This window comes from Pteropus vampyrus, unplaced genomic scaffold, assembly GCF_000151845.1.
Source record: "Pteropus vampyrus isolate Shadow unplaced genomic scaffold, Pvam_2.0 Scaffold568, whole genome shotgun sequence".
Taxonomy (NCBI): Eukaryota; Metazoa; Chordata; class Mammalia; order Chiroptera; family Pteropodidae; genus Pteropus; species Pteropus vampyrus.
The window spans coordinates 714,264-737,140 of NW_011889349.1; the positions used below are offsets into that span (position 1 = coordinate 714,264).

Genomic DNA, 22,877 nt, shown 5'->3' on the forward strand with positions numbered 1-22,877 from the left:
TACCGCATAAGGTTGCCGTAAAGATTAGACTAACACTGTGAGAAGGCTGGCCTGGCTCCAGAAGGTAACTTAAAAAAAGAAAGTCCAGGAGAGAAAAAAGCTCCTCCTATGTCTTGGAGGAAACACAAGTGTCAAAGATGGGATCAGACTAAGTGCCTTTTTAAAGATCCTTTCCAGTCAGTCCTCAGGCTGTTTCCACATCATTGGATGTGCCCAGGAAGGGGCATTTCATAGACACAACAGCTCTTCCCAAGGAGAAAGCAAACACCCGGCTCCCACTGCTGTGGAAATGGCTTCAGTGCCCTGGAATCCTAAGACATCTCAGGCTTACTCCTCCACTGGGTTTTTACTAAAACATCTCAGCCTACTCCGATCGCATTTTAAATTACAACTTGTACCCTAAACAATCCTTTTTCCTCAGCTTTATATTTTTAAATAGCATTTGTCATTTTCTTATATTAATTATGTTTTATTATATGTATTGTTTATCATCTCTCCTTGCTAATATGTGAATTCTGGGAGTGCAGGCACCTTTTTATTATTCACTGATGTATCTCAAGCACTTAGGATAGTATCTAGCACATGGTAGGTACTCAGTATATATTTTTGAGTGAATTAAAAACAGACATTTAGAATGACTGAGAAGGGATATTAGCAAACAAATATTGTGTAGCTTCACATTTTTTTCTCATGCATTTACTCCAGTGTTACTGAAGGACTGCAGTCCTTTGTCCCATGAAGGAACAAGACATAGCGCCTTCCAGCTCTATAGTGGACCTTTGGAAATCACTTTAAAATAAAGGTTATGTGTCAACTTTATGTTACTTTAGGGAGATGGAGCTGAGAAATGAGGAGAGCACTGACGGAAACATTGGTTAGGAGATCACAGAGGACGTATACTTCCTGGGCTATATAATTTGTAATGTTTGAATTTGTTTTTTAAAAGAAACATGATTTTTGATAGCAGAAAAAAAGTGCAAATATTTTAGTTTTCTAATGCACAAACTTGGAAAGAACCAGTGTATCTTTGGTGATAATGAAAGCTATAACCTAAGAAGATTAAGCTAATTTTAAAAAGATTTCTTTAGAGAAGAAAATCAGCCCAATGCATGAAGAAGCTCACGGTAGTAATACCTACTATAAAGAGAAACTGGAAAAACCTGAACATCTACACTATGTATGTTACAATACATTTAGAGAGTCTCTTAATAGAATTTCACAGTCAACAAAAATGATAAACAGAAAGACTGGGTAGTAACAAGGAAAATGCAGGGCAAAATATAAAACTTTCCTCTATTTGAGATCATAACTATAAAAAAATGTGTGTGTGTGGACATGGACAGGAATATGGAGACATGAATATACTTATTCCAATAAAAGAGTATAGGTTTGGGTGAGTTTTCTTCTGTTAAAATTTCTTTTAATGGCTGTGTCTGTGTTATACCAGGTCACTTGCTACTGTGCCCTCGTCTAACCCCCATATCCCCTACTTGGCATGTCAGAGTTATCAGATGCCTTTAGTGGTTGACAGCCAGTTCCTTGAGCTCAAGGCTTCTGCCACTCTTGTTCCTGGGAAGAAGAGCTTGGGGATGGCTGAAGGCCGAGGCAAGCATTCCAGAACTTGTGAGCTAGGGAAAAGGGGTGGGATACCAACCTGCTCTCGGGCTCCAGTTTACAGCAGATGACGGCCAGGGGGAAGAAGGCTGGGGGGCAGTCTGTGGGGACAAACTTTTCCCAGAAAAGCTTCACGTTGAGGCCAAAGTCCAGTGTTCGGGGCAGGCAATCAGGATCTGCATACACCTGCCCGATGATCTGCAGTGAGAAGATGGCTGGTCAGGAATGGACTATGGAGGGTACAGCCATATTGCAGGGGAGTGGGATGCTGCTTCGTGGACAGAAAGGATGGGCAGAAGAGCGAGATAAAAACCAAGGTTAGAGAGCTTCCCTCCAATCCCCACCTCTCAAAAGCTTGCTAATCCAGAATGTGTCTCCACTGAGAGTCTAGTTATTGAGGAGGGTTTAGAAGAGGCCTCACTGCAGCAGAAGCACAATGTTTCAAATATGGAGGGGCAGCGTCTATACATCCCACCCTGCCCTGCTGTGTCCCTCTGTGTCTCCTGTCAGAGTCCAGGCTCTGTGAAGTAAGGGGCTGGGTCTGATTCATGTCTGAAACCTTTTGGTGCTAGCCTAGTGCTTTGTACACAGTAGATGTTCAAGTGATCTCTATTAAAACAATTTTTTAAAAAACCTTCCTTCATATTCCAACCATCCCTTGTCTAGCTGTTGAACGTATGTGTTTGAGCTAAACTCCTAAAGGCACAAATCTTCCCAAAACTCTCTCTGTACCCCACAGTGCCTAGCACTGTGCTAAATGGGTTGGCACTTCCTGGAGTGGTTACTTCTACTTTCAGGCTGAAGGTGGGGCACCACCAGGGCCTGGAAGGAGAGTTTGCATCTGGCCCAAGATCTAGATGGATAGCCACATGAAAAATCTCCTGCCTTTCCCAGAGATGTTCTGAGTCTCACCCGCCCCTTACTGGCCGTGACTAAGAGCAAGCAACTGACCCTTTCTGAGTCTGTTTCCTCAACTGAAAAAATCCTGCCCTGTCCCCATGGAGTCAATGAGACTCAAATGTGTCAACAGATGTGTGATAAACTGTACAACCCTACACTTGTGTAGATTTTATGGTGAGTTACTCATCCTTAGGAAGAAGAACCCCAGCTCTGAGGCAAGGCAGAGCTGCTGGGCCTACTGCCTCAGGCAATACCCACGTGCTGGAGCTCACCTCGCAGAGAACAATCCCAAAAGAGAAGACATCCACCGTCTCATCGTAGCTCTTTCCTTGGGGAACACAGGAGAGCAGGTTGTTAGGTTTGGTACCTTACCTGCTGGCTCTGCACTGAGTCTAGGGTCAAACCAGGCCACAGTGAAGAACCTGAACTAGTGAACTAGAATAGGTTTCGTGGAGATCCCCAAAGGCTTCCCAGGACAGTTACCACCTGAAAATCATCTCTCTTCAGCCTTGGGTGGGCTGCCTTGGAAAGATTAAACAACACTGTCTGTGACGAAACTGCCATGGGATAGTGAAGACAACTGGACTAGGGTTCATTTGGACTCTGCCAGTAGCCAGCTGTGTGCTCTTAGGCAAACCACTGATCTTCTCTGGGCCTCAGGTTCCAAAAAGGGTTGTATCAGGCCATTTCTGAGGCCTCACAACCCTGTATATTTCAAGAATCCCAGCTAGCATCTCTGGCTGGTTTGAGAATTATCCACAAGGGGGTGCCACACTTCAGTTCTCAGCAGGGAGAGAGAAGAAAAGGCTAAAGCTCAGGCAATAAATTGCCTGAGTTCTCACCTACCCTTGGGACACAAAAGCCACAGTCAGACCTCGCTCTAAGCCCAGGATGGGACACTGACCAGCTTTTAGGCTTGAGCTCAGGGAGGAAGGAGTTTATGAAGCCCAGTCTGGTGAAGGATAAAAATCACACAGCCTTCAGCTCGGGATAACTTGGCCTGACACTTCACAGATGTCCCCTGGAGCCTCCAAGGCTCTGCTGTAAGATGTGGCCTGCAACGAACCCTCCAAGGCATCAGGACTCACCATTCAGCATCTCAGGGGCCATCCAGTAGGGGTTTCCCACCACGGTGTAGCGCTTCTTGCGGTCGTTCTTGCGCAGGGTACGTTTCTTGGTCGTGGCCTTCTCCACTGGGGGCTTTTTCCTTTCCTCGACTATGAGCCGTGACAGCCCAAAGTCTGCCACCACCACAGTCTTGTCCTAGCAGGACAAGATGTAGGTCAAAACTTGGTGGGGACAATTCTAAGAGAAGCCATTGAGAAAGAAAGAAAAGATGTGTAGCAAAAGAGAGTCACAGCCAAAACTCTCTGGCAGGTGAGGCTCGGCGTTTGTTTTCTAACAGTTTGATATGGAGCACAGCAGCTCCCCAGACCTGGGGGTATGCACGGCAGAGCCCCTGGAGCCTGGAAGGGTAAGGATTTGGGAATTGAGAGTGGAATTCAGAGGCAAGATAGGGGATTTCTTTTGTTTTGTTTGTTCCCCATCCAGTCTTATTCCCCAAAAGATTTAAGGCCATTGCTAGAACCAGGATAAGGTGGAAAAAGGCAAGGTGGAGGTAGTCAGCGGGGTACTTGAGAGAGATAAATATTTCAAATAGCTATGGGGCAGTCATGTGGAAAAGGGATTAAGATTGTTTAGTGTGGGTCCAGAGGGTGGAGCCAGGGCCAGTTAGTGGACACCCAGAAAGCCAGATGGCAAGAAAATAGGAGGAATAACATTGTAACAACCAGAGTTGTCCGGCCAGTGAGAGGAATGCTGGCCCCAAACCTGTCACTGTAACCAGCTCTGTAGCTTCAGGCACTACAGCTGTAAAATGGGGTCCGCTATCAGCTGTTTTACAGAACCATCATGGGACAAAATCCAGAAAATCAACAGGTTTCTATATATAATTAAGGAACTTCTCAAATCCTTCTAAAGGATTTCAAAGGCTGTTACTGGGAGGAGGTAGAATTGTGTCTGCATGTGTCTGGTAGCCCCCAGAAGACAGAGGAAGGCATTGGAGGCAGCGGGAAAGGCAAGATAGGAGCCCTAGACAATATCTCTGGTCTAAAGCAAGAGGAGACCATCAATCTCCTTGTGACAAGGAAGCCAGAAGGGTTGGCCCTAGGGAGGCCCAGAGCCATGGGACATACCAACTTGATGAGGCAGTTATGTGAGTTCAGATCCCGGTGGATGATGCACATGGAGTGCAAATAAGCCTGGAAAAGAAGTAGGAGCTGAAGGCCAGTGGCCAGTAAAATCCACCAGATGCTGACTCCGGATTTGGGGCCATAGAACCCGCTCTTCTCCCAAGCCATCCCCACCCAGCTTCAGAACTCAACCTTGACTCCCCCAGGCCCTCCTGCTGTCATTCCCTTGCCCCAACACCATCAGAAAGCCAAAGGCCACCTAGGCTTCTTTTCTCCCCCTGCTGCCATCTTCTGCCCATCCTTTGTTTACTGACCCCAACCTAGTGGCTGCTCTAAGCTCTCACTACTTTTTCCTAAAGTCCCTAGTGCTACTGGGCTCTGGCTCTTGCATGTTCCCATCCTCTCTACCCATTTATTTAGATCCAGGCCAGTTGAGGTGAACACCCTCAGATGCACTGCTCCTGGCCCCCTGACCCCAATCTCTGGCTTCATCTACCCTAGATCCTTCCTGTGGTGTGGTAGGGAAAGAAATGACCTCTTCCTGGTCTGGCTGGCTCTGTATTTAATAGTCTCCTCCTGAGACCCAGCACCCTCCTTCCTTTCTGTCTACACGTTAACCTCTCCCTCTTCCTACCTAAATGTTTCCAAACAGGTCTGTCTGCTATTTTCCCCCTCCAGACCTCTATCTCTGGCTCTTGTTACTCTTTGAAGCCACTTCCTTTTCCTTCCCTCTCCTTCCCCAGCAAATGTGGAAGGAGCCACTTCCCCACTCCCCAGCCCCCTGCAGTACTGCTCCTACGGCTGCCCTCACACCCAGGGAGCTCTTCCAGAATCACTGTAGCTCAGTGACCTGCCCATTTCCTCCACAAAGGTTGCCCATACCTCTCCCACACTACTTGCCCCCGAGACTCCTGTGTGCCTGCTTTTTCCTTCCAGACTCCTCAATGTCAGCCCTTCTCAAAGCCATCTTCTTTTCATATGCTGATCCCCACCAGCCATATCAGCCTCAGCAGACACCTATCTTAGCTCCTCCCAAACCTGTTTCCCAACAATTAGTGCCACCCCTGCCCTAACCTCTGGTAAATGACACAATTTTTCTAGGGACCTTAAGCCACCCCATTTCCTCCCACCATCTCTGTTCCTTCAGTCACCTGTCTCTCCATTCTGACTCCACCCGGCCACCTAATCTGTTCTCCCAGCCATACCTTAATTCAGAAACCTGAAATGTTTCATTAGCCCCCGACCGAGGATCTCCCTGCCAAGTTCCAATTCCACCCCAACCTACTGACCACACCAGACTCATGTGCAGCTCTGGCCATAAAACTTTCTTGCTTAAAAATATTTTACATGTCTTTTTTGTTTACTAAATAAAGTTGACTCTTTAGCTTGAAACACAGGGAGTTAAGTGTGGCCCCAGACTAATTCTGTCTTCATGGACTGGACATGAAGAGCAGTGATTAAAATCTAGAACTGACTAGCCCAAGCTCCTAGCTCTGCCCCTTTGTAGCCTCAGCTCCTCATCTGGAAACAGGGCTGTTGTGAGGAATAAATAACGTTAGTTCCTTGGCTAGTACTTGATATACAGAAAGCACTCAGCAACTGCCACTTATTATTGCTATCACTGGTATCATTCTTTCCCGGGTAAAACAGACTATTTCCTTCTCTCTTCTGCTGTCATCTCCTCAACCTGGGGGCCAAGAAAAACTTTTATCCAATTCTGACCCATACTTCAGGGCTCAACTAGAACACATTTCTCCCTTCTTGGACTTCCTAGGCAGTGAGGTTCTTTGCTTGCTCCAAGGGCTCTGAGCAACAGGACAACTCTGCGACAGCAAGGCCAGGCCACCTCCTACTAGTCTGCTTCTCCAGTTTGCCTTGCCCATGCCCTGTTTGCCCTTGAAGATTTGGATTCTTTGAGAGTAGGGCTGTGAGTTGAGAAGAGCCATTTGGGGTCAGTTTCACTGGCACAGAAAGCAGCTCACTACACAGCTGTTGAATAATCCCATCCACACAAGCTGCCCAGGACGGAGTTTCTGCCTTCCAATGCCTGCCTGCAATCCTTGTACCTCTTCTAATGCCACCCCCAGCCTCTCACCCCACAACCTGATGGCAAAGTTATTGCTAAGACTTACCATTCCAGAGGCAATGCCTTTGGCAAACCTGACCTTCTGCTGCCAGGGGAAGGGGTCCTGCAGGATAGGAGAATGTCCATCAGAGAATGTTCGGCCCTGTCCTGTTCATGGTCCAGACCCCATGGGTCAACGTGACCTGCCACTGACCCCTCCCTGCTTGTGCCCAGTCCCACCCATCATGGCAAAGCAGTGAGACTCTCTGACCATGGTAGTTCCAGGGCAGTGGTGATATAGAGGTCCTACCGACAACCCACCAGGGCTCTTGGGGACGAACAGGGTGATATACTCACCACACTACGCACAAAGTCCTTCAGTGTGCCCCCCTCAATGTACTCTGTTAAGAGGTTTAGCTTCTTGTCTTTATACAGCACGCCAATGAACTTGAGCACATTGGGGTGGTCCAGGCTGCGCATCACCTTCACCTGGGGTGGGGAAGGCCAAAGAGGGTGGGTGGTTACTTCTCACTATGTCTTCCTTACCCTTTCCCTCCGGGGGGTCAGCCTGACCAGTGTTCCCAGCATCTCCTACCACCTAGCTTATCTGATGGGGAAGAACACCACCACATGGATGGGGAGGCCCCACAGACCTTACCCTTAAGATACTGCCTTTCTAGGAAGTGCCCTGGGGTGGGGGCTGTTGGAGTGGCCTGGAGGGCAGCACCTGGACCATGGGTGTACCTAGCTGACTTGATAAAGCAACTTGGGAGAGGTAGTAAAAACTGTGAAACTGCTCAAGGAGTGTCAGTTCTCTAAGATACCCCATTCCAGGCTCCCTTAGCAGGGTGTTCGGGTGATGATTATAGTATCTAGTTGTACTAAGTTGGTCTGTTTTCATGTTTATCACTCCTTTACCTTTGAGCACCTCTGAACCACACCTCATTTGTTACTCTATCCCTTATACCCAGCTTGTGCTGTCTTTAGTACGTGTTTATTGAACAAATAATAATGCTGTAATTCAGAGGGGCAGGAGCGTTCCTCTAGTGCACTTTTCTGCTTGGCCTTTAAGAAAATGATTCCAAACTAAGTTTCCTCTTGAAATCATTATTTAATAAGGTCTTCCCTCTTCCAACAGTGACACCAAACTCCTAACCCCACTGCACCTTCTTACCTCAGTCAGAAAAGTCTTCTGTGTTTCCTCATCACACCGAATTAATTCCTTCATGACCATCACTTTGCCTGTAGCTTTGTGTGTCACCTACAAGGAAGGCAATTGTTATGGGTACAGAGACCAGAGGAAGTTCCAGGAAACTGAAAATCTATGCAACTGGCTATCCCATCCCCTAGATACCCTGAGCCAGATCAGATGGACAGAGTTCACGTGTAGAAGACACGGCATGAGGCACCAGGGGACTCAGAGGAGAGCATACCCTCTTTCCTAGAGAGCTGGACATGCAGAGGAGAGGCAAGAATCCAGAAAAGGGAAGTGTGGACGGAAGCAGGAGGGGACGCTTTCAAGCCAAGCAGGGGCTCTGGTAATCTGACACAGGAGTGAGTCCCTTAGGTGAACAGAAGTCTGGGGGCAGGAAGGTCAGTGCCACAAACATGCGCCAGAGGGCTAGGTGGGTCAGGGGTGAGCTCTCCAGCCCCAATGCCCCAAAAGCTGAGACATATGGCTTACCTGACCCCCCCTCCCAGCTCTCAGTAGAGGAGGAGGAGAGAAAGAGAGAGAAGTTAGTCCCCAAAATTGTTCATCTGGGAGGCAGGAGCCACTCCTCCGTGTGCTCCCTGCAGCATGCCCAGCACTGAGGCCTCTAGGTGCCTAAAAACACCCACTGACTGGAGGCGGGAGGGCCATGGGCACAGCTCATCCCAACCCGGGTCTCACACCATCACCTGCAGCCAGGAAGGAGACCTGGTGTCCTGCAGGGTGTAGGGTGATACCACGTGGTAAGATTTCTCGAAAGAAGGTAAGAGAGGAGCATGTTTAGGGGCAGAGGAGCAGAGCAGCTGCCACCTGTGCTTACCTTGATGGCCTGCCCAAAGAAGCCCTTCCCCAGGACCTCCCCGTGGATCAGGTCACACGGCCGGAAGATTTGCTGGGAGTAGCTGCTGGAACAACGCAGGGATTCTGAGCGGCTAATGTCACGGCTGAACAGCAGAGGCTCCTTTGGGGAGCTGGGGCCAGGAGACTTGGAAATGCTGTTACTGCGCCTGAGGATGAGGAAAGGAGGAGGTAGGGTAGGGTGGTCCTCACAGACCCACCAGGAAACCCTGGGGGCAGGAACTTCAGGGTCACCTCATCCATTCCAGTGTCTATAGTTTAGGTGCTGTGATGGGGTGAGGAGTACTCTTACATCAGACAGACATGCCATTTGAGTGCTGCAGACATCAGTTTAAGCATAGTAAAAACACGTTCAGAGTGGGAACCCTGAGGACTTCTCATCTGGAATGACTGACTAGATGCTACTGGCGTATAGTGCTCAATACATGGGATTATTGAAGAGGATGCTGCACCTTCCATGTCTGCTTGATTCAAGGCACTAACTGGGTCAGAGTGACAGCCTACTGGCATCCAAAAAAATGACCAAATGGGATTTTAGATATTTTGCACCCCTTTGTATCTGTCTACATTTCCTGAACTTTAAAATAATAAGCATGTATAATTTTTGTAGCAATAAAGCCAGTATGTTTACATTTTTAAAAGCAGCCAGAAATAGTTAATGGTTGATGACTGTTACTTTGACTCCCTAAAGAAGGGACAAGATGGCTGAAGTCCATAGCACTACAGGTAGAACCCCACAACCTTCTCAAGATGGGACAAGATGGCTGAAGTCCATAGCACTACAGGTAGAACCCCACAACCTTCTCTCTGGGAACACTCTTATTTCACGTGGGCAACCTGGAAAGGACGACCCGCAGCTCCCCAGTCCTTGTTCTTCTGCTCCGTTTCTTGCCAAGTGTGCCCACAGAACACATAAGGTGAGCTGCCCCCTCTCCTGCATGACAGCCCTCCAGATATTTGAATAGCTCTCTGGCTACCTCCTCACCCCCTCATCTTCTTTTTTCTAGGCCACGCATTCCCAGGCCTTCTGTGCCCCGCTCGTGCCCTGCCTCCACCAGCCCGCTCAAGCTGACTGAGGCCAAGATAGCAGTGAGGAGTGACAGAAGCCATTGAAGAGAGGGCCCTATTTCCAACGGATGCCGGCCAGGAAGGCCCTGAGTGATTCAGTCTGTCTGGTCAGGAGGGCGGATAAAGTACCTGATTCCCAGTGATACTAACAACATTGAGTGCTGAATCTATGATGGCATTGTGCTACTTGGCATCCTTTCCCTCACTGAATCCTTACATAATTGGTGAGACAGTCACCTTTATCTTGTAACTCCACTTCACAGACTCAGAAAGAGGCTAGGAGAGATGAAGTGATTTGTGAAGGGAAGGAGCTCAGCTCGAAGGTGCCACATGGGTGTGTCTGCCTAGGAGAGCCAGTGCTCTATGCTCCTGTTCTTTCCATCTCCCTACTTGGCAATTTTAGGCTCCCTCCCCACAGACCTAGATAACTTTGAGGTTTCAGTTGTTGATCCCTTAAATATAAAACAATTTGTATTCATCTCTTGCTTTATAGTTTTCAATGTCCTTATGTATACTTATTAACCCTATCTGTGCCCCTACTCCAGCCTCTGAACCTCATGTCCCCACAGGCCATGCTGCCCTTCGGAGTCCAGCATCACTGCCTCCTATCCAGCTCAGGAGTTCAATGGACAGAGTCTGACCCTCCAGTTTCTAAGGAAACCTGGCAGACAGCTGGGTCAGATCATACACAGGTCTTGAATATGAACTGTGATCTCCATGAGGGGAGCTGGGTCAGCACAATCCTCATAGCCTGTCCCTGACCAGCTGGTTCCCTTTTTAAAGCCGGCTCTGCCTCATCTGAAGAATAGGGCATGGGACAGCATAGAACCAGGGTAAAAGGTGGCACCTCAAGGAGCGTCTCCTTAGTGTTCCTTCCAGATTCTCTTTGGTGTCCAGGGTGCTGAGGGTGTGGGAGTGTCCGGCATTCTTTATGTGGGGAGAGAGGCGTGCATCCAGCCGCAGCTGGTCCAGGCGCTGGGAGACGGGATCATGTTCAATCAAGAGCTGAAGCGTCTGGCTCGTCTGGCTAATCGCATCCTCTACCTGTGGCCAAAAGCAGTGTAAGATTGGCTCCCACAGACTGTCCCATGCCAGACCACCCACTGTCAGCCCAGATGATCCAAGTACAGTGTGGCCAATGCTCAACATGGCTAATGGTGGCCTCAAGCTGCCAGTAGCCCCACAGTGCACTCTGCTTGGCATCCTGTCAGCTTCCCCATCTGTGAGGCCATCCCTGCTGCTTGGGGAACGGGCCAGGCTGACACAAGTCACGAGTGGTCACAGGCGCAGTGGCAAGACAAAGAGATAGACTAGGGATGGGGAAAGGTAAAGGCCATAGCTTGATTTCCCAGAGGTCTGTTCCATGTCCCACCCCAGTAAGACAGATTGGATACACACTCTACCTCCTCCACTCGGAGTGTGCGGACAGGCGTCCCATTGATCTCCAAGATGCGGTCCCCAGGGTGGATGGCATTGCGGTTGTTGGGACTGATGTGCATCCGGTTGACCCTGGGCCAGACAAAAGTTGAGGCAAGGCGAAGGCATCCTAAAAACATGCCTGACCAACTTCAGGTGTGCAAGGAAGGCTCACCAGGCTCCAGGCCCCTACTGGCACTCAAGGCCCAGGCCATTTACAGGAAAAGACCATTCACTCAGCAGCCTAAGCCAGAAACCTGGAAGTCATCCTCGCCATCAGTTCCCTCACTGCTCCCGAATCCTCACCATCTTGGAGAATCCTACTGTCTATCACCACAGTTACTAATACTTCTCACCTAGATCTTGCAAACAGCCTCCTAACTGGTCTCTACATCTCTAGGCTTGCTCCCCTCCCACCCAACTTCCACACCAGTGATCCTTTTAAAATGCTAACCTGGTCGCTTCACTTTGTTGCTTTAATCCCTCAATAGACCTGCTGAGTCCTCATAATCCAGGCCCTCCATGACTCAACAACCCCCTCTCTGGCTACTCCCAACCACCCAATTACACCAGACACAACCAGACTCCCACCTCTGCCCTTAACACGATTCCCTCTCTTCTTCATTTAATGAGGCTTTAGAGCAGACCTCACATCTTCCTGAGTTCCCCAATCCTAGTACCGCTCACCTATACTTCAAGCACCCAGGGCCTACCACACAGTGAGTGCATGATCATGATTTAGAGGGTTGGCAGCCACAGGTGCCTCGATATTGGTATTGAGATGGACAGAGATTCTTTCCTCATCTGGTTTCTGGCCTGGACCTAGGATGTAATCTTAAACTCTTTTTTCCTCCTTTCTCTGTTCATCCACTCAAACCAATAAAATAATAATCAATAAACACCTACTATATGCCAGGCTCTGTTCCAGGTCCTGGGAATGCAGTACTGAACAAGACTAAGTTCCAGAAGGAACTTGTGGGGAGGACAGATGATAAACTAATATACGTAATCAAGGCGGATAAATTCAAAGAGCTAACATGATCTGAAACTTGACATATGAAAGGTGAGCAGTTCTGGCATTAAGTATCTGGTGGGAAGCAGCCTGGGCAGACAGAACAGTGAGTGCCATGCCCCATGCGTGGTTACAGCATAGTGAGCTCCAGGAGAAAGACACGAGATGAGGACAAAGAGAGCTCTGCATAAGACTGGAGTTCTGAGCTCCTTGAAGCCCATCTATGACTCTGCTCAAGAACTCCTCCACCAGGGTTCTCAAAATACTTACTCTTTTACTTGTACTGTGGTGGCATAGTTGGAGCAGGCACTCTCCACGGACACGGAGAAGCCTCGCCTGCCCTCGGTGGTGGCCGGCATGGAGATGTGTGTGACGGAGTAGGGCAGCTGGTCCTGAACAGACTCTGTGGAGAGCCTCTCAAACATGGGTGCCAGCACCACGTCGTTGTGGCACTTCCCACTGGGGAAAGGAGCAGTAAAGGGGCTAAGATCCTGGAGCCCAACCTGGAAGCCCCCAGCGACCACTGCACTACAAGGCTTCCAGCAATAGTATCCATAGTCCCACTATTACCATTCTTGCCATGATCCAGCTGGCTGCTCAGAATGAGCCTGGGTTCCCTGGGGTGGACTGGGACTGGGGATGAGATGGCTTGGGTTCTCTTTGTCCTGCCTCTGAGTAAGAGCCCAGCCCCGCTCTCCAATCTGGGCCTCATCCTGACTTCCTTTGTCAACCAAGGCAGTTGGACTGAGTGAGCTTTAAGGGGCCTTTGCCTTTAATGTTCTGGGATCCTTCTCTGAGAGCACCTTCCTAGCCATTCTCTCCCTCTAGGAGGACTGCAGGGCACTGTTGTTTTTCTCACAGTAGGTAAAGACAGAGGCCAGAGGGCTGTTAATCACCTTGCTTACAAGTTACAGAGCCGGTTAAGAGCATTGCTGTGATAGGAATTCAATGCTGATACCCCAGCAGTCTTTCCGCACAACTCATGTTACCCCTGTCACTCTCTCTCAGCCACTCTTGTAGAGGAGGATGGACACAAGGCCACCATCTTACCAGTAGAGGGTGGCGTGCTGCACCAGGGCATAAGCGTCCCCATCCTCAATGATCACCTTGCAGCTCATACAGGCAAAGCACTCTGGGTGGTACTTGAACTCCCCAGCCACCTGTAAGCAGGTGGGGAGAAAGGTGGTCAGAAAGAGAAAGTGAGTCCTCACTGCTGCTGAAGTGAGGACAGGGATGGGTGAGTGACCTCCAATCAAGGATCTCCAGACCCTGGTCATAATGTATCTTTGTATTTCCTACCTTAGAGGTACCAGTGGAAGTGTCAGGTTGGTGCCTCCCTTTCATTTCCAAGATTGCAAAAAACTGTTTTGATCTCAGCCATGAGAACAGTTTCCCAGAAGTAATTATCCCCCTTAGACAGTCTCACAGTTTTTCCAACACAGGGCTGGCATGTCTGTGACTAGGCTTAAAGCCTTTTGTCTAGAGCAGCCCATTTCAGAGTCTCCCTTTCTGATTCCTTGAACACAACCTCAGTGTATCCTCCTCTCAAGCTGTAATGCTCTTCCTTACAGCCTTCATCCCAAATGTATTGTGTCTCCTCCCTGCCTGCCTACTCACCCATACCTAACACTGGACTGTTAAGTCTTTGAGGGAAGGACCTTACCTGGCACTCAAATATACTCAACAAATATCTGTTAAATAATTAAATAGAGAGAGAGAGAGAGGCCTTGGTTGATGGGAAGACCAGAAGATGCATGACCATTGGGAACTAAAAACACTATCAATGGATTCTGATGACCAAGAAGGCAGAGATGGAGGGACTTACTTACCATGACAGGCCCTGTCATCAGCAGAGAACAACCATGGCAGAACTCCCCAAACTTCCCCCAGTAGTCCTTATGGCAGTACAGCTTCCCATCCTTCTCATAGTACCAGTTGGTGAGGGACTCCTGGCATTCTGAACACCTGAAAGGCAAGAGAAGAGATACTCTCCTGGATCTTTAGAATCCAGATGTTTCTTGGATCCAGTGTTTCTTAACCTCTTTGGGTCTTGAAGCTCTTTGAGAATCTGTTAAGGGCCAAGAAGCCTCTTCCATAAAAAAGCACATATAAGGAAAATGTGCATGTAATTTAGGTGTGGGGTATATGTGTGTCAAAGACTGAAGCCTAATCATGGCCTCAGTTAAGAACCTCTGGTCTAGAGAGATATCTCAATAAACTAAAGAAGCTCAGTCACCTCCATTCTTCAAAATGTACCCTTCAACAACATCACTAATATAGCATTCTTTCCCCAAAAACATTAAGCATAAAGAAACAATCAGGAAAATCCAGAACATGGGTCATTTGATAAGACAACTGGTCTTGAGTCTTCCAAAAAGTTATTGTCATGGGGAGAAAAAAGGCGCAGAGATTTAAAAGGCCTAGAGACATAGCAACTAAATGTACCACCTAAGCCTTGGAATCAATTCTGAATAGAAAAAGAAAACAGCTGTGAGTGAACTGAGGCAATCTGGACTATATGTTAGATTATATTGTGAAATTACTGTTAACTTTCTTAGATGTGATAACAATACTTTGGTTATATAGAAGAATTCTTAGAAGAAACATTAAAATAATGAAGGGTAAAAGTCAAGATACTTACAACTTAAACAGTTCAGCAAATATAAATACATTGCATGCACATGTGTGTGTATAGACAGACAAAGAGAAAGTTAACAAGTGATAAATCTAGGTGAAGGGTACATGGGTGTTCTTTAAACCATTCTTTCAACTTCTCTATATATTTGGAAATTTTCAAAATAAAACATTAGGGAAAAAAACAAAACTCCATTAGAACTGTGCACGATGTACATGTTAGACCCACAGCTCCCTTCTCCTTCAGTCACCTGGTTGTGAAGCTCCACCTCTCTGTCAGGTCAGGTGTGTGCTCAGGTCATGTCTGCACAGACGAGCTCCTCCTCATTTCTGAGCCTCCCAACACCCAGACCTAAGAGCTCTCTGACCTGCTGAGCTCACACTGCCTTTTTCTTTCTAGTTAACAGACTCTCTATTCTTGTTGTCAAAGCCTCACACCACTCACACTGGTCATATCCTCGCTTCCGAAAGGCAGAATAGATCTGCCTCTTAGTTTAAATCTTGACCCTTCCATTTACCAGTTATGTCATCTTGGGCAAGTTCTTTCATTTCTCTAACCCAGTTTCCTCATTTGTGAAATGCACTACTGTGAAAGCGAAATCATATGTGCTAAAGCATACACAGTTCATATAAAAGACCTAGTACAGTAGGAAATCAGTAAGTGTTAACTATTAAAGATAATAATGGTAGCTCATATTATCAGCCACTTACTGCCACTAGCTGGGTAGCTTTGGACGACTCTTAGTAGCTTTTTCTAACTGACAAAATGTGACCAATAGCATCCTACTACAAAGAGCCACCATGAAACTAAATCAGTTAATGTATGAGGAAAGCCTTTTGCAAACTGTGAGGGGCAAGGGAAGTGTATTATTATAGTAATTTGCTAGCCACTGAAGATATAAAAGATAGATATACAAGGTCCCCTACTCCACCTTCCAAGAGCTTATAATGGAGTTGGAGAAGAGAATGTCTAAACAAAAGTTAATTTAAACAATGCAAGGTGAGAGACTACAATGAGTGCTATTACTTTTAAGTACTGCAGGAGGTAGAGGAGGAATGAGTTGAAGAAGCTGTATAAAAGAATGGAGAAAGCTGTGGAGCTAGAGAGGTCTACAGAAACAGGACCCTTGAAAATCCCTCTCTATGGAGTGTCCAATTTCCCTAGGCACTCAAAAAACACTGAAGGCTTCTGCTATCAGCCACCCTCATCCTGTAGCATTTCCTACTTGTCCTATGGATGCTGAACTTCAGGGTCTTGAAAATTCAGTATGCCATCAAGAGTATGAATATGATATGAAGTACCTAGAATGGCACAGTGAGAACCATAAATTTTAGGAGGTTGAAGGGAAGACCCTTTCTGGGCATGTAACTCAAATTCCTCTCTGTAAAAGGTCTGCTGGATAAGTTCTGAATTGGGAGAAGAGAGACCTGGGTTCAAGTTCTTAGGAGCTACCTGCTCTTGGATAAGCCCCTTTCCCTCTCTGGGTTCAGTTTCCCCACATGTAAAATGAGGGGTTTAGACTGTACCCTCGATCTCCTCAATTCTGTTTATAACTATATTTTCCCCTAGATGACCCAAGGTTCAAATCTCTTCACTACCACTTACCACTTACATGATCTTAGGTCAGCTGTTTCACTTCTCATTTGTGGAATGGCGATATCGCCTCCTACTTTCAGGGTAGAATTAAGTGAGGTTCTGAATGACTTATAGTAATTTGCTATAGTGAGGTGCCTAGAAGAGGGCTAGCACTAGAAGCAGGGGCTTCCTCCTTGTCTCCTATCTTCTTCACTAGACTGTGAACTCCTTGAAGACAGGAACAGTGTCCCATTTAGTCTTGGTAGACTCAGCACCTAGCAAAGGGCTGGGCAGAGTAAGCCCTTAGCAAATGTTTCCAAACTGAAAATGGTGGGAATGGCAAGAACCAGCAGTCCTGGTGAGAGCACAAGGATTCTGTGGCTCATAGTCACCAGGTCCTGCCCTTCTCCGGTCTGCAATAGAGAAAAGCTAGTGCATACATATTTGTACCCAACTGCAGGCCTGGGTCCTGTTACACCCTTTCAATGGTATGTGCGCTGCAGGGCACAGGAGCACCGGGACACGTCCTCCTTTCCATTGCCAGTATCCTGCTTTTGTTTGCTCTAAGTGCCCTTGCCAGGCCCAAGAGAAGGAACAGGGAGGGAAACGAGTGCAGGCATGCAGGAGAGAGCCACGCCAGCCTGCTGGGAAGAACACCTGGCTGGAGTGCCCCATCACCAATGCACATGTGTGTCAAGAAATGCCTTCGAAGGGCACGGCCAGCAGCATGGCCGAAAGTCAGTCACCACAGGTGTTTCTGAAGAACAGTAAGGTGAACAGCTGATAGGAGGGCTATGAGTCCCCAAGCTGTTTTGATACAGAACACAATTAGTTCTTAGGCCACTGGAGAAGTTGTGTTTTTTTATTACTTTTTTTTTTTTTTTTGGTGACATCAGTTAACGAAATCCAGTGTTTCAGGTGTCCAATTTAACAGTAAGGCATATACGTATTGCATTGTATGTTCCCCTCCCATACTTAGATTTCTTTCTGTCACCACATATTTGACTTCTTTTACCCCATCTATCTCCCTCCTCCCCCTACTCCCCAGAGAAGTTTGCCATGGCAGACTTTCAGTTCTAGCTTAGATATTAACAACAGTTACTATTACTTGCTACTTGAATGCCAACCATATTCTAGGCACTCTATGAAGTGCCTCACTTATATACTTACACTATCTCTAATACTGATCACTGCAACGTGGGATTATTTCTGTTTTATACACTAGAAGACTGTAAAGCAAAGTCAAGTCACTTCTGCAACATTGCCTAATACTTATAGCAGCTAGAATCTGAACCTATGCGTACTTGGCTATGAAGACATTTTCATTGTACTACACCTGAGTAAGGTGGCACATCTACTAAACTGGGCCTCGAATTCTCGTCTATGAAAATAAGGAGGATGGAGCCCTGAGAACTCAAGTCCTTTTAGTGTTAACACTTTGTGAGGCTTTTCCTTAAGCCCAAGAACTGATTGTTAAATGGCAAGATTCTCTACCTTCATTTAGTCTACAACATTCCATTCCCCAGAAGTCTCTACCTTTTTAAGAAAAGAATCCAAAATATACTCTGGAAATGTAAGATGCTACTTTAAAAAAAAAAAAAAAAAAATCACACCTCAGATTTTCAGAGGCCCTGGCCAAAATGTATTCTTCCCAAAGCAAAGAGATTTTTTTTTTCCAGCTTTCAATTGTTGAAAGTTTCAAGTGAAAGTTAAATTTCGCCCTGGCTGCAGGCCCCAGGGCGTCCAGTATGGATGCAGCAGAACCCTGAACCCAGGGCCAGGGCCTCAGTCATGACACTCTTCTGAGCAGCCAGAGTGAACAAAGCTGAAATCCTCAGCCAGGGGATCACTGAGAGGCTCACATGCATGGAAGACCTCCAAAACTCCTCTTCCAAAGCACTTCAGACGGTCTGGGCAGATACAAAGGGCACCAAACCCGGGCAGTCAGTCCAGTGGGCAGCTCAGATCTAAACCGAGGTCTGTTGAGTCAGCAGAGTTTTTAAAAAAGATAATCAGTTGAGATTCTCACAAATAACTCTTTTAAGGTCTATTTTCCTTCTCTGCCATTTACTATCTGTGTCACCTAAAACCAGTTAGCTTCATGACTCTGGACCTCAGTTTCCTCATTTGTACACTGGTGATGATAAACTCTCATGGAGTTATGAGAATTCGATTTTATACAAATGCCTAGCATGATGCCTGGCTCATGACAGGTGTTCAGTAAGTTTTCATTTCCCTCCTTCTCCTCTTTGAGAACACCAAGGGTGAAAGGAGGCAGACCGACCCCTTTTTTGTCTCATGCCCGAGCAGTATGGACCTGCTTCTTGGCCCAGAACCAAACGGATTTCTGTAAGTAGAGAAGGTCCTAAAATGAATTATTTATCTAATTAATTAGAAAACCAATACATTCTAATCAATCCCTATCAACTGGGAAATAGTTACTATGCATCTAGGATGTACAAGACCTAACAGGCAAGGTGCTATGCTGGGAGATGCCATGTGAGATAAGATATAGGCCCAGCCCTCAATCACATGTAAATTCTTCAGGCCAAATGTTTACAGGTAAATTTTCAAACTTATGTGGTAATGGAACCAAACAGTCATTATTACAATGGATTCACACAGGTTAAAGAACAAGCCCTTCCATGTCCTGGTAAAGGCCTGGCTGATGCCCAGCCTGAAAGTGTCATGGCTAGAGATGGGATGCCAACTCTCCCCAAGGCCCAGAGGGGCAGATATAACAGGGGTATAAAGACACTGGTCCATCATAGCCCTGTCTTCTACCGCCAAAGATCCTATTACTACTATTCCTTCATGGAGACCCTGTAGACTGAAACAGACTGTCAATTTAGCTCTAAATATTATGAAATAAATTGTTACACTGCTTTTAAAAATTAACCAAACACATAATGAGCCTCTGGTCAGCAAGAAATAAGTGTTATCAGGGTGCACTGATTCAATTCCAACCGAAAGCCAAGAAGCCTGTAGTTCTAAGTAATTTGTGCAGTTGTATTAGTTAAGGATAGAACCTTCGTTAATTGGAAAAAATGGAAAAGAGGTTGTGTGTCTCCATGGAACCACATGAGTTGTGGAGTTGGGAACCATTCACTTGATCTCAGCCCTTCATTTTTCAGATGAGAGAGTCTCCCACAGGACCTTAGGCAGCTGCCAAATGTTACTGCTAAGTTGGGCAGGGTTAAGAATAATTTTTCCCTGTAAACATGGATTGCTTTAGAATATAAAGATGCACTTGTTTTCTTCAAGAGACAATGTGTAAACCAAACCCATTAAATCAGTGTTGGACATTAAGAGAAATGCTATTAAAAAAATCCTTTAAAGACGTCAGACAAAAGTCAGTCCTTAATTTACTTCTTTTGTAAATCTGAGGTGTTTTCTTATTGAGAGCACACCTGCAATTGCATCTCACCCCTGAAGTGAGTGGCAGTGGCAGAGGAAGACAATGTACTCTGCTAAGCATGGCCTGTCAGGCATGAGTGTACAGGGCACAGAAATTACATTCTTTATCCTTGCTCTCTCTTCCCTCCCCTTGCCGTTGTCACGCCTGATCATGTCCCCATGGAATCTAGTGCGTCACTTTCCTCGCAACCACAGCCTCGGAACTCCTGTGGACTTTGTACTCCCCTAGAGGCCTGGGGTCAAGGACTTAATTTGTTTCACAGAATCTGGCAAGGGTCATGTTCAGGAGCCCAGGAAGTCCAGTCCCCACGCTCTGCAGACAGTAAACTGGGGCCCAGGAAGGGAATAGGCACCTGGTCAGAAAGGAGTCCTTCAGGACACCCTGTAACAAAGGAGGGGGTTGATGGTGGAAGCGGCTTTTTGACCAGGCAGTGACAGTAGTGACTGATTAGAGTGATACCTGGGAGAGGGTCTGGGTAGTCCTTCCTGTGGAACAGAGCTCAATGTGCCTTCAGATGTGGCTTCAGGAATGTGGCCTCCCATTTGGGGGAGGGGAGAAGGTCTATAGTGAGTCAGTCTGTCAGTAACCCCTGACTTCAGCTGGGCAAACAGACCTTGGGGTGGTGGGGATTGTCAGCTTTCCCAGAGGGGCTGGGGGAGAACAAGATGAAGAACAGGAAGACCAGGGTGACACTGGTGGCCTGTCCCTCAAAAGTCCAGATTGAGAGTTCATTATCTGCTATAGCTCCTGAGAAGTTTGGTCCTGCACCCAGATATTAAAAGGGGCACAGCATTCCTGGCCCCTAAGGGAACAACCCCTCCCCCAACTGCCTTTCCCGGATTAAGAATAAGAGGCATTAATGAGGTTCTAGCTTAAACTAGTGGCTACTTCAAACACTGGGCATCTTGATTCCACATGGTAAAACCTGCCTTCTAAACTCAAGATCAATTCATATCAGCTCTGCAGAAAAGAATCTCAGCCATCCCTTCGATGATATACCAGGCAAACTATGGGGGCCGTTTTTCTGTCCTCTCTCTGCTGGGAGAGGAAAACAAACCTAGAGCGCCCCTGGGAAAGGTGCAACCTTCTGAAGGATGAGAGAAACTCAGGAAGATGGAGAGGCTGCCCAGAAGGACCCCATTTTATCTCTGTTGAAACCGGTCGCCTCATCTGAAAAATGGGGACACAATGTCTTCAGGCTGTTGAGCGATCAAAGGATAAACTGCCTAGCAGGACGCCTGGTAGAGTCAGCACTGAGGACCGGTTCCCTTCCCCCTCCCCCAAATCCAGAGGCTTCTCACCACTCTACCAGTCCCGTAATTCCGTGAAACCACATGGTGTTCTGCTTTTCTGCCCAGGCCCTGCCACCTGACTAGCGTCCCAGCAGCAAAGTCTGGGCATAGGGGTGGGTCGGGGAAGCCAGAAGGGAGAAGTGCGGCAGGACCACTAGTGAGGGGGAGGCAGCCCTTGGAACAACAGGCTGCTCCCAAAGAATGAAAACAAGCCCCACCCCAGCCAAGAATGACTCCATTCAAGAGGGACCCTGAGGGCCAGTAACCCCCAGGGAGTTTCTGTTGGAGGCGGGGTGGGGCAGAGAGCAAAGAAAAGCAGGTTTGAGGTAGTGAGAAAGCTTCCACACCTCCCTCTGAGTACGCCACAGAAAGAGGCCTGAGAGGTACTCAGGCCTGGCATGCTTGGGGGCTGGCCCTGCAGCTCAGAAACACTACAAAGCCAATTGCCCCAGTGTTAGAAGCACTTGCCCAGGCCCTTCCCTAGCAACTGAACTCCCCTGAGAACTCAGAAGCCCTAGGCCAGAGACAAATGTCCTTGCCATTAAGAATGCCTACCGAGTACCAGGCTGCCCACGCCCAGACCGTGTCAGCTTCCACGCTGCTTGGCAAAACCTGTCCATCCTGCTTGTTGGGACAAATTCCTGGGCAGGCAGCACAGCCTGCAGGTAAGATATGTGAGAGCTGGAAGAACAGCACCCTATCTGTGTTCTTCCCCCAGAAGCAGTAATACAAGAGCAGGCCAGTCAGCAGCATCTTTTGGAGGCTCTTCCAGGTGTGTCCGGGAAGGAAAGAGCTGGAGTTCCCCAGGAGCTTCCTTCTAAGCAGATCCCTCACCTCACCATTCCCAGGACATGGTGGGGAGCCTTTGCCAGGCTGATTCTGTCTGGAAACAGCTTCTACTATCTTCTAATAGAACCCATGGTCAGAGGACAAGTGAAATCTGAGAAGCAGATTCAGGGAGGCCTCTGCCCTCCCCGAAGGACCAGGGGCCAGAAGAGGAGGTGGGGAGGGGGACTCAGAGCCCAACTCACCGAAAGGGGTCTCTGGAGGTGAAGTAAGCCGGGATGGACAAGTAACTCCCCATCTTCTTCCCACACCAGATAAACAAGCTCAGCTGCAAACCCGTCTGGGAGTGCCTCAGGCTGGCTGCAGACGGCCACCATGACAGGTCTGGGGCTCCCGGTACCTCTGGCTGCAGGCCTGCTGCCCAGCGCTCACCTCTCCCTCCGGAGCAGCCGGAGGGGCATGAGGACTGCGGGCCACTTGCCCCCCAGCAGATTCCCAAAGGGGCTCATGGCTGGAACGGCTCCTCCCCAGTTCTCGGAAGCTCAGGCGGCCCCTTGGGGCTCCGGGAGAACCACCTCTCTGCGGAGGCTACACACGCACAGGCATTCTTGGGCAGGGGCCGGTGACTAGCTAAGAAAGAAGCGCTGCTGTCAAGTTAGCCTTCTTCTTCAGTCCCACCCCTGATGAGGGAGGGAGGGAGGGAGGAAGAGGAGGGGCTCCTCGCGGAACCGAGGTGTGTGGTTGGAGCAGCTATTAGGAAACAGACCTTGCAGGCAAGGGGTGGAGCTGGGCTGGAGAGAGGCTGTAGGCAGGCACCACAGACAATAACCAGGGTT

The 22,877-nt window shown here is 47.9% G+C and overlaps 1 protein-coding gene across 3 annotated transcripts in view; it reads right to left on the reverse strand.

The window, feature by feature from the left end:
• Nucleotides 1–22,877, reverse strand: part of LIMK2 (LIM domain kinase 2) — a 51,801-nt gene that overhangs the window by 1,947 nt on the left and 26,977 nt on the right. The window contains exons 1-14 of one of the 3 annotated variants that reach the window (XM_011384284.2): nucleotides 22,287–22,694; nucleotides 14,165–14,300; nucleotides 13,386–13,495; nucleotides 12,606–12,794; nucleotides 11,311–11,416; nucleotides 10,755–10,951; nucleotides 8,802–8,988; nucleotides 7,946–8,032; nucleotides 7,129–7,260; nucleotides 6,839–6,895; nucleotides 4,710–4,775; nucleotides 3,603–3,777; nucleotides 2,787–2,842; nucleotides 1,655–1,812 (exon numbers count right to left, since the gene is read on the reverse strand). In XM_011384284.2, the coding sequence (XP_011382586.1) occupies nucleotides 1,655–1,812; nucleotides 2,787–2,842; nucleotides 3,603–3,777; nucleotides 4,710–4,775; nucleotides 6,839–6,895; nucleotides 7,129–7,260; nucleotides 7,946–8,032; nucleotides 8,802–8,988; nucleotides 10,755–10,951; nucleotides 11,311–11,416; nucleotides 12,606–12,794; nucleotides 13,386–13,495; nucleotides 14,165–14,300; nucleotides 22,287–22,339 (1,709 nt within the window). In that variant the 5' untranslated portion in view covers nucleotides 22,340–22,694. Of the gene's footprint in view, nucleotides 1–1,654; nucleotides 1,813–2,786; nucleotides 2,843–3,602; nucleotides 3,778–4,709; nucleotides 4,776–6,838; nucleotides 6,896–7,128; nucleotides 7,261–7,945; nucleotides 8,033–8,801; nucleotides 8,989–10,754; nucleotides 10,952–11,310; nucleotides 11,417–12,605; nucleotides 12,795–13,385; nucleotides 13,496–14,164; nucleotides 14,301–22,286; nucleotides 22,716–22,877 lie in introns of those variants that run through there. The other 2 variants (XM_023525515.1, XM_011384283.2) reach the window with 2 other exon arrangements.